This window comes from Triticum dicoccoides, chromosome 5B, assembly GCF_002162155.2.
Source record: "Triticum dicoccoides isolate Atlit2015 ecotype Zavitan chromosome 5B, WEW_v2.0, whole genome shotgun sequence".
NCBI classification, from domain to species: domain Eukaryota; kingdom Viridiplantae; phylum Streptophyta; class Magnoliopsida; order Poales; family Poaceae; genus Triticum; species Triticum dicoccoides.
Window position 1 is genome coordinate 262,644,230 of NC_041389.1, and position 11,409 is coordinate 262,655,638.

General features: G+C 49.0%; 1 protein-coding gene across 3 annotated transcripts; it reads left to right on the forward strand.

Annotated features, from left to right (window-relative positions):
• The first annotated feature begins 5,402 nt into the window (after nt 1–5,402).
• Nucleotides 5,403–9,057, forward strand: LOC119308323 (protein AATF-like). Of its 3 annotated transcripts, none has more exons than XM_037584429.1 (14): nt 5,403–5,634; nt 5,716–5,986; nt 6,072–6,178; nt 6,327–6,399; nt 6,492–6,566; nt 6,688–6,798; nt 6,909–6,948; nt 7,016–7,085; nt 7,719–7,821; nt 7,931–8,026; nt 8,119–8,148; nt 8,364–8,463; nt 8,556–8,640; nt 8,712–9,057. In XM_037584429.1, exons 2-14 carry the CDS (start codon nt 5,807–5,809, stop codon nt 8,833–8,835), a joined length of 1,194 nt encoding a protein of 397 aa, XP_037440326.1. In that variant the 5' UTR covers nt 5,403–5,634; nt 5,716–5,806; the 3' UTR covers nt 8,836–9,057. The 3 variants fall into 3 exon arrangements, with proteins under 3 accessions (XP_037440326.1, XP_037440325.1, XP_037440327.1); XM_037584428.1 differs by having other exon boundaries at nt 5,743–5,986; XM_037584430.1 differs by lacking the exon at nt 5,403–5,634 and having other exon boundaries at nt 5,807–5,986; nt 7,022–7,085; nt 8,712–8,841.
• Nucleotides 9,058–11,409: the final 2,352 nt, after the last annotated feature.

The window sequence follows — 11,409 nt, forward strand, 5'->3', positions numbered from 1 at the left end:
GCGTGTAGCCCCAGGCCTTCGTGTTTTTGCTTGTTTGGCGACGGGGTGCGGGCTGGACTTTGGGCTGATCTGCCGCTTTGTCTCGGCCACGAGGTGGCCGGTCAGCCGCATCCTGCGCTGGTAGTGTAGGCTTTAATGCCTCCTCCTCTAGTTGAGGTAGCAACCTGCGCTTTGGGTAACTTTTGGTTGGGTGCTCGAGATAGTATTCCTCGGCTGCCAGGACCTCGGTCCATCTATCAGTTAGCAGAACTTGATCAGCTTGAAGCTGCTGCTGCTTTTTCTTCAGGCTTTTTGCAGTGGCTATAAGCCGGCGCTTGAAGCGCTCCTGCTCGACGGGATCCTCAGGCACGATGAATTCTTCGTCGCCGAGGCTTACCTCGTTGTTGGAGAGAGGCATGTAATTGTTGTCCTCTGAATCTCCATCCATTGCCTGTTCATCAGGGCTAGCTTGCCCATCCTCCCGTCTGGCTTTCTCGAAGCTTGGCTGGGCGGGATTGTTTTCGTCTTCGGTATTATCCGGAGTGCTATTGTCTCCTGTGCCGGTATCACTATTTTTGCTATGGCGGGGCTTAGAGCGGCGCCGCTGACATCGGCGCTTAGATTGTTTCTCAAGGGGGTTATCCTCCATTGCGTCATCGCCATTGCTTTCTTTGGGTGTGCCTACCATATATATATCATATGATGAGGTGGTTGTCCAGCGCCCTGTGGGCGGTGGTTCCTGTTCTTCTCCGGCGTCGTCGTCCATACCGTCGATGTCTTCGGAGTCGAAATCAAGCATGTCAGTTAAGTCATCGACAGTGGCTATCAAGTGGGTGGTGGGTGGGTAATGAATTTCTTCGTCGTCCGCTTCCCACTGAAGCCGGACATAGTTTGGCCAAGAGTCTCCTGATAGGGAGAAGGATTTTAATGAATTGAGCACGTCGCCCAAGGGCAAGTGCTAAAAGATATCCGCGGAGGTAAACTCCATGATCGGTGCCCAATCAGGTTCGATGGGCATAGATGTACGCGGTTCGGAGCCTGCAGCCGGAGACGAGTCCGGGGGTCCGACGATGTCGGCCTCATCGGAGGCGAAGTCTGTGTTCAACTCTATGGCCGCTGAGTGTGCGACCTCCGTGGCGGGATCCATCCACCCGTCCTTGGATGGCATGATCTGCTCCAGATTAAGAGTTGGGGCAGCTACAGGTGTGATCTCTTGAACACCGTGCGATGGCAGATCTAAGTCATGCTCATCGTAACTATTCGGTACACCTATCATGGGCTCGAATCCGTCGAAGATCAAGTCTCCGCGGATGTCGGCGGTGTAGTTCAGGCTTCCAAACCTGACCTGATGACCAGGGGCGTGGCTATCGATCTGCTCCAGATGGCCAAGCAAGTTGACCAACAGTGTGAAGCCGCCGAATACAAAGATCTGTCCGGGGAGGAAAACCTCGCCCTGGATCGCATCGTTGTAGATGATTGAAGGAGCCATCAAGCCTTACCGTGATGACACAGTGGAACTCTCAATGAAAGCACCAATGTCGGTGTCAAAACCGGCGGATCTCGGGTAGGGGGTCCCGAACTGTGCGTCTCAAGCTAATGGTAATAGGAGGCGGGAGACACAATGTTTACCCAGGTTCGGGCCCTCTCTATGGAGGTAATACCCTACTTCCTGCTTGATTGATCTTGATGATATGAGTATTACAAGAGTTGATCTACCACGAGATCATAGAGGCTAAACCCTAGAAGCTAGCCTATGATTATGATTGTTCTTGTCCTACGGACTAAACCCTCCGGTTTGTATAGACACGGAGGGGGCTAGGGTTACACAGAGTCGGTTACAGAGAAGGAAATCTTCATATCTGAACTGCCAAGCTTTCCTTCCACACAAAGGAGAGTCCCACCCGGACACGGGATGAAGTCTTCAATCTTGTATCTTCATAGTCCAATAATCCGGCACAAGTACATAGTCCAGCTATCCGAGGACCCCCTAGTCCAGGACTCTCTCAGCGACCCTACTCTCCTCGGCTTCATCCAGAGTTGTGGTTAATGGGTATGCAGAGCCAAAAATTCATGCATGCTCAAGGTCATAGGCAGGGTGACCCACTGTCACCACTACTATTCATCATCGTCATGGACGTGCTCACATCTCTCATATCTAGAGTGCATGAGTGTTATGTTCTCAGCAGGATGTCGAGATGTTCCCTGATGCAGCGGACCTCCATATATGCTGATGATGTGGTCCTAATCATAAGGCCAACGTATTTTGACCATAGATATTGTCTGGGAGGCGATGCATATTTTTGGGAGAGCATTAGGACTCCACATCAACTATGCAAAATCTGCAGTGATCATGATCCGTGATGAAGAAGGAGATAAGGAGTTGGTGGTCGCACCTCTTCCGTGGAAGATGAAAAATTTCCCTATAAATACTTTTTTTTAGGAAAGTAGGATGACCCCCGGCCTCTGCATCTGGGCGATGCATACGACCACTTTATTAATTATTCTCACAAGACCTTACAAAATCAATACAACAGTAAGACTAAAGCCACCGTCTAAGCAACAAACTGTCGCTACACCTATCCAGTTGATGAAGGGGCGCAGATAGCCTGGGTCTAATACCAAACAGACATCATAGCCAAGCCTAACATCTAAGACCTGAGACCCCAACCTAGCCACTTGCCAGGTCTGGGGCACACGCTAGTCCGGCGTGCTCTCAGAGGCCGCCGCCGCCAACTGCCACCGCTCCATCTTCAGAACTGTACTTATGCATCAACCTTGCTCGGTCCAGCTATCATCGACTCCACCACGGCGCCCAACGACACCTCCTCCCTGCACGCAAATAGCTGAACACGTCGCGGTCGCCACTGATACACCTCAGCGCCATGCTGCCAAGTATCACCAGCCGACACAGCTTGAAGTCCTTGGAGGATCTGTCGTGCGTAGCACCTGCCGACCAGGCATGACCAAGCGTAGCACCTGTCGGTCAGACATGACTTGACATCTCCACCGAAGCTCCGTGCAAGACTAAGCCGCTCCACCTCTGCCTCTGACTTCCAGCGCTACTCCACAAACGATGCTCCCAAGAGAGAGACGACACCGCAGTGCCGCCATCGTCCGATCTAGAACACCAGATCCTAGGGTTTCCCCCGGAGCAGCACGAGTGAGTTGACATTAGTTACATGACGATGCCTTCATCAAGGTAACGGCATAGAACGCCGCCATCGCCTGCCGTCGGCTCGGTTTTCACCGGCAACCATGTCTCCCCAACTCGCAGCCGGGACTAGATGATGGATCTCGAGATCCGATTACCAAGCATCTGGCCAGCCACCGCCGACGAAGAAGATGACCGCCACCACTGGCTACACCGGCCAGAATAGATCTGCCATGGGTGCCACCAAGCAGTCCACCAGGCCCTCGACGCCGCCGCCGATCTAAAGCCAGATGACATGCCGCCGAAGACCGCATCGCGTCGCTGCCTGATCCAGGCCAGCCGCCGCAGCAACCGCCCGTGGCCCGAGGCAGGGCCGACCGCCGCCGCCGTCGAAGCCAACACCGTCGCTTCTAGATCGGCCGCACCTCCACACATGTTGGGGTCCCGCCACCCCTGAGACACGGGAGGGAGGAAGAACCCCCGCCATCGCCGTCGGCCTCCGGGCGCAAGCCGGCGGCGTCCTCCGACGGCGACAGGAGGAGGGGAGGAGGATGGGCTAGGCCCCGGCGGCGGCTAGGGTTGGGGAGCTCGAGTCTCCCGAGCGGGGGGCGACCCATGCGAGTAATAAAACTTGACCTCCCTGCAAATACTTGGGTCTTCAACTTTCCATTTGGCAATTCCCACGCTCTGAATGGCAGCCTATTATGGACAGCGCGCTCAACTTCATGTCGGGAAGGCAAAAAGGTCCCATTACTCGTGTAGGACGACTGATATTGGTTCACGATGTGGTTATGGCGATGCCATGCACCACCTATTGGTTGCCAATGCTCCAAATGGGCACTTGAGTGTGTTAACAATAGATGTCGTGCTTTCTTCTGGGAGGGGGCAGATGTAATCCATGGAGGGAAGTGTTTAGTAGCATGACAGAGGGTATGCAGACACAAAGAGCTTGGCGGGCTAGGAGTTATGGACCTCGGGAGACATGAGCTCGCTTTGCGACTAGGTTGGGAATGGCTCAAGCCTACTGACACAACTAGACCGTGGCAGGGCCTAAAGATGGCACATGATCCATAAGTATAGATGGCATTCAACAACCTGGTTCACTGGCAGCTGGGGTCAGGTGAGAATGTGTTGTTTTGGAAAGATAAATGGATTAGAGGAGCTACGATAGAGGAGATTGCCCCAGACATCATGGCCCATATCTGCACCCAAACCATAAATGGAAGACTAGTTAAGGAGGGCTTACCTAATCATCGATGGCCTTCCGACATTTCAGGAGATCTCTCCACCAACGGACCGGTCCAACTCATTAGACTGTGGGAAATTATGCTCTCAGTTTAGCTTGACCCCAACCGACAGTATGTGGCAATATGGCCTTGGAATGAGCGAGGGGTGTACACTCCTGCTTCGGCTTATCATATGCTCTTCATGGGTGCGATGAAGGTGGCTTTTGCTAGCTGGATATGGAAGTGTTGGGGGCCACTAACTTGCAAAATGTTCTTATGGTTGGCCATTCAATAACTAATCTAGACATATGACCGGAGGCTCAAACATGGTCTTCAAGAGGAGAGATCGCCATGCTTTCTTTGTGACCAAGAGGAAGATAATGTCGGCCATATCCTGCTCCAGTGCGTCTACTTGAGGAAAGTATGGCATTTGACATTCGTCAAGACTAGGATGGATCCATCACCGGTTCCCGCGGTGGCCGATAGACTGAAGCAATGGTGGGGAAACTCTTGCAAGCGCATAGCAAGATGCACCGAAAGGCGTTTGACTCTCTAGTCCTGTTGGTTTGCTGGAGCCTTTGGAAGCAAATGAACATTCGATAGTTTCATAATGCTACAACAACGGTCAGTACGTCGGACTTAGTAACAAAGATATTAGATGAGCTCTGTGTGGGCTCTGGGCTCTAGAAGGAGGGAGAGGAGTGAATTATCTATGTGTGTAGTAGCGTATGAGAGTTGGAGTTGGGGTGGCGCGTTGCTTCAGCCGAGTTGTGGCTGTGAGGCTATTTTCTCTTGTACATTATCTCTCTATCTTCTGGAAAGCTTTTATTTACAAACTCTTCTATAAAGTTATGGTAGCAATTTGCACATTCTCAAAAAAAAAACATTGTTTCATTCTCAAGGCCCAACCCAACTAGTATCTTTTAGATTAGGCCCAACCCAATTAGGAAATTCATCAAACCCTTACTTTTCCCCACCCATGCGGGCGCTGGCGGTGCTGCATCCAGTCAAATCGGTGGCGGTGCGGCGCCTGCACGTCGACGGCTGCATTCTCAAGCGCGGAGCCTGCACGTCGACGGCTGCATTCTCAAGCGCGGAGCCTGCACACCGGCGTCTAGCTTGACCCACACACACCCCACCTTCCTAGCTTCTCCTGCCCCGCTTCATCTACCTCGCTGCTCAGCTGCACTGGCCTGCCCCGCGACGCCGGAGAACGCCGGCGGTTGCCTCTCTTGCCCCCGCACGCCGCACCAGCCTAAGCTCTGCCGGCTGACTGAGGTGAGCTGGACAGGGATTAATTGCTTCTTCGAGTTTTTTCGGATACCCTTCCGGTCCGGAGGCCTGCAACTGAAAGAGAAGCCTCTCCTTCCTCTTCTGTCTCGTCAGGCAAGCCTTCCCTCCTCCTCGGCATCACCCGCAAACCTAGCTACTTGCCGCCGCCGAGGAGGAGATGGCGCCACTCGCACCCAAGCGCCGCAAGGCAGCACCTTCCCCTTCCCCTCCCCTTTCGGAGGCTTCTTCCGACTCCGGCAGCGACTCCGACCTCAACCTCCACGACAACTCCGACCCAGAGGACGGCTTCTTCTCCGCAAGGAGGGCTGCCGATGACGGCGACCAAGATTTCTCTGCCGTAACTCTCCACCCCCTCTCATTTTCCTTTTGTTCATATATACTTAGATTGCTTAGCTATTTTGTGCCTGTCTCTCTTTGGTTAGAGCGACGAGGAGATCGACCATGAGGAGGAGAGCGACAATGAAGAGGAGAATGATGGTGAGATGGGGGAGCTCGAGGAGGAGTATCGCACCCTCCAGGCCAACCAACAGTAATGTTCCCTTCCACCCGTCCTCTACATCTACATGACTACATGTCTCACTTTCACACGGTTTACTTTACAATCTGCTTCATGATCTCACATGTATTTCTTCTCTTCTAGTTCTGCATAAGCACATATTTTTTTCTTTCACGCGCAGAAGCATTCTTCAGACCTTGAAACAGCATAGGGATGATGATGTCTCGAGAGGCCAGGCAGTCAAAAACCAAAAGGTATTATGTGCGATTGCGCAGCTATCCTTCACATTCATTGTATTTAAGCTTTCAAACTATTAACCTTTACATCCAATTTCTGTTTACTGAAGGCGCTATGGGATAAGACCCTGGAAATGAGATTCTTGCTGCAAAAGGCATTTACCACTTCAAACAAGCTTCCCAAGGTCTGTTTCTCTCCCATGGCCGTAACATTCATCTTCGTTTATTCATCATAGTTGATTTTACTTCTGAAGAATGCATGATTGTAGGCCGCATTCTAATGTATACACTGTTCTGTTCTTGCAGGATCCCACCAAGTCAAGGTTCTGCAGTCACGATCAGGAGATCGAGCAAGCATATGTTGATCTGTTGGACTCATCGAAACAGACTCTTGGCTCCATGCTTGAGCTGCAGGAGGTTCGGGCACCTGCTCATGTTTTTTTGCTTCAACACTACAGTATAGTCTATACATTTGTTAGCCCAGGTTTCCTTACTGCCCACAATATGCTCCCCAAAACTACCTGTAGGCTTTACTAGAGCGGAACCAGGCCGCAAAGGGTGTGAAAGGTACTACTGTAATCCAGTCTCTCTCATTCTGAAAGATGCCTCGAAACGTTTGGTAATCCCGACTTAGTGACAGATGCTTTGCCTAATTCAACTGGAGAGGATGACGAGTGGTTGCAAATGCAGAAAGTGCAGATAAGGTAACCTTTTGCATTAAAAGAGACTCTGATGAAGTACTGTGGGATATACTCTTCAATGTGTTACAGTGTCTTGCATAGCAGCAGATCTTTTGTTAATCAGCACTTATGCAGTTCTGCACTTATATACCAGTATAATGTGTTTTGTGCTTTTATACCGTATTGTATCAGTAGAATGTGTTTATGCTTAATACCGATCATTTAAACTCTCCCCTGCTCCTGTATTATAATAGTTTCTTAAGTGCATTTGAGTTAGCGAATTGTTTGTGTGGCACTGCTATTTTTTCTTTTCTTTTTGGGTTTCATCTTTACAGACGTTGTTTTCTGGATTGCTAATTTGCTACCTATTCCTGATTAATGTTGGTGAATTTGGCAACTTGTATTCAGACTAACATCCAGCAAGAAAAAAAAAGTTCCACCATATTGGCGAATCCTTAAGTTAGCATGCACGTGATAAATGATTATAAGTATACACAAACTAATATAAAAGCACTAAGAGATATTCTCTGTTAAAAAAAGGCGGTAACTGGAAAACCAAACTTGGTGTGTCGGTTCTAGAGCTTGTCAAATTGCACTTGTATGTATTTTGCTTGGGCTGTTTTTCTTCTTGACTTTCTGCACATATACAGCATACAGAATGACCCTGTTCAGAAATACTGAGATAGATAAATGGCAGAGGAAAACACAGGTCACAACTGGCGCTGCTGCACTGAAAGGAAAGTTGCACGCATTTAATCAGGTTAGCTGAATGCCTATTTAAGTACTTCTAGTACTTTGTTATTGTGGAACATGCTTTGATATCTAAAATGCTAAAACCTCTGCTTTCCCCTGGTCTTGTATGAGAACAGAACATAAGTGACCAAGTTGCTGGTTATATGAGGGACCCAAGCAGGATGATTAACAGGATGTACCTGCGGAAATCTGATGTTGGTGTATTTGGGGAGGTATTTTAGATTCATCTATTATAATGGGCCACCAGTTCAGTTTCTACTTCTAATTATAATGATTGATTTGTGTCTTCTCATTCATTTTGCAGAGTGCAGCACAGCCTGCTACTGCTGTGGAGGTTTGAGCAATACTTCATTCTTTAGTTAAATTATTTCAAGCTTGCTTGTCTCTCATTGTTCTATTCAGATTCTGTGTTATGTGTTCTAGTGTAGTTCATTTCTTCCATTGAGGCGAAACTTCATGCAGCCTCAGTTATTTATCTCGCTGACTATTTAGGATGTGCTGTGTAGTAACCGTCCTGGTCTCATATGTTCACCCCTTGTTGCAACTCAGGGCAAAGACGTGGAAGGTGATCCTGAACTCATCGATGATTCTGAATTTTATCATCAACTTCTCAAGGAGTTTCTCGAGTCATGTGATACGGGGGCATCTGGTTAGCTCATATCCAACTAGTGTTCACCTGCACATCTCTTTTTGTTGTTGCCCTGAATGCACTGATGGACCATGGTGCTGCAATGTTCGCAGAATCCGCATTTTACGCTCTGAGGAAGAAGCAGCACAAGAAGAGAAAACTTGTTGACCGCCGTGCTTCAAAGAGTAGAAAGATAAGGTAGGCTTGCTTTGGGCGCAGTCTGTTTTTCTTCCATGGGATTGCTATCAACTTGTTTATGTTATTTTCAGGTACAGTGTCCACGAGAAGATTGCTAATTTCATGGCCCCAGTACCGATGACAGTTCCTCCGATGGCTTCAAAATTGTTTGAGAATTTATTTGGAATGGGCAACCAAAAGGCCCCTGCTCTCTGATTTAAGAAACAATTCAAAATTTTGACATCAGAAGAAGATTTAGCCATTCCTTCTTACATACGTAGTTTTAAACTGTAATATGTGATGGCCTTACTGCTAGAAGAGCAGTGAAGCAAAATTGTTGTATCGTTGGGCCCAGGAAGCGCATTTCTGTTTCTTTGTGATGGACGGTATAATTCAAATCCCATGGGAGTGATATAGATCGGTGCTGTTGAAACTGGAGATGGGCCAGCAGAGAATGTCCCTTGTGGAGGTGCACCAACTTGCGGTTCTGCGCCGCTGTCATATCTTTCTTCAGCTGGGTCAAAATTGTTTTGCTAGCACACTGAACTTCTTCAGGTCAACCTGCATCAACACGGCAACCAATGAAAACAGTCTTTTATGCATGGATTGACATGGAGCGAGGAAGAGATGAAGTAATCTTGAATGTAATCTAACAGAGGGTGCCTTCTCGGGGTAGTCCTTGTCACAGAACAGCTTCAGCTGGTAGATGCGACCCTCATGGACAGTCTGCAAAGGTTGGGTAGGATAAAAGACTTTAAATCTATATCTATACCTTTTTTTTGAAAGCAACATAGCTTTATTACTTAACCGAGCTTGGGTATATCACCCAAACACAGGCGCCAACATTGGCTGGAACATCAGTTTCCCACTGCATAAAGTGGTCAGAAACATAACTATGGCCAACACTGGCCAACTCATGAGCAACGCAGTTCGCATTCCGCCTACAGACCGAGACAGTGAATATTGAGAACCAGAGCTTCAGCTGGTATTTCATGTCTTCGATCATTGCCGCATACGCCGAGGAATCCGACTTGCGCAGGTCCAGTGCTTCTGCAAGGAGTTGTGAATCAGTTTCAAACACCACTCGCACCATACCAAGATCTGCAGCCATATTGATAGTTTGAGACATGGCAACAGCTTTGGCCGCAAAGGCGTCATGGATGTTCTCCGTCCTCCCAGCGCGAGCACACACCAGATGCCCGTCGGCCGTCCTCGCAGCGACGCCCCAACCTGCATGATCCTGTCCTGGAATGAAGGACCCATCGACATTTAATTTATACTCCGACTCCGCGGGAGGATGCCATTTGTCTGGCATGGGTTTGTCCATCGTCTTCCCAAAAATTTGCATGTATTCTACTAGAACATTGCTTCTCGTTTTCCTCGCCACGTCAGCAGGCGGACTGGGCATCTGTCCCTCCCTCGGCCTGTTCTGATTGGACCACCACAGCCACCAAAAGGTAAGCACATGCAGACGCTTTTTCACATCCAGGCCCCAAAGAAAGTCCAGCATTACATGCACGAACGTGATCGTTTCCAGCTCGAGGCGTTCTCTCTCCAAGGCTAAATCCCTCCAAACCTCTTTAGCGTATTTGCACTTAATAAAGAGATGTGCCCCATCCTCGTCCGCCTTACCACAAAACAGGCACTTTGTGTCCGCAATAGGGATCCCTTTCCTGGCCACACTTGTACGGAGGGCTAGGGATTCGTGCTTGAGCCGCCAGGCGAACATTTGGATGTTCTTCGGGCAAGGGAGTTTCCACAGACGTTTCCATGCATCATCTTTGGTCCCATTCAGGGTTCCCGGGGTACAGTTGCTGCCCCGAACTCCCCCGTCTGCCTTAGTCTGTTACAATTGAACATAGAGTTTATATGCGCTCTTTACTGAATGAATCCCCTTGCTATCATAGTGCCACGCGATGAAATCTTGTACACCATCCCGCAGGGGTATCCGAAGAATGTGGTTGGCATCATCAGCCCAAAAGGTATCTCTAACCAGCTGCACATCCTAGTTGCCTGTGATCAGATCAATGAGGTCACTAACCCACTCCAGAATATTTGGCCCTCGAGGAGTTATAACCTGTCTAGATCAAGGTCGAGGAATCCACGGGTTAGACCAGATTTTTACTCTTGATCCATCTCCAATCCTCCATATATATCCTTCCCGAAACATCTGCAAACCGTGTAGCAAACTACGCCATGTGTAGGAAAGACCATCCTTTGGTACGGCTTCAAGGATCTGCCCATTTGGGAACACTAGTAGAAAAAGGACCTAATATGTGAAACATTAGTATCGGTTGGCATATGAGCCGACACTAATGCTCCCATTAGTGCCGGTTCAAATGACTTGGCGGGAGGTGACCTTTAGTACCGGTTCTTTGGGAATCTTTAGTACCGGTTCGTGCCACGAACCGGTACTAAAGATGCTGGTGCCCGGCCAGCACCTTTAGTACCGGTTCGTGGCACGAACCGGTACTAAATAGGTTGTGGCAGGCGCTATTTTTAGTCCCACCTCGCTCCCCTAACAAGAATTTGACCACCTTAAGTATGTTACTTCTCAAACCATTCCAAGCATTTGGTCTTCATTGAACTCTATGTGTAGGATCTGTGGCTGCAATAGGAGTCTTCGCCGGTTCTTAAATCGGTGATAGATTACTATTGACGATTTAGATTCTATACAAAAAGATCGTTGATGATCAATGTATTTTTTATATGTACTTCTGTGTAGCAGTAGCGCGCGTTTTGGCTGAAAGGCGGTACTGATCAATGTATTTTTTTCTGCGTTCAGATGCA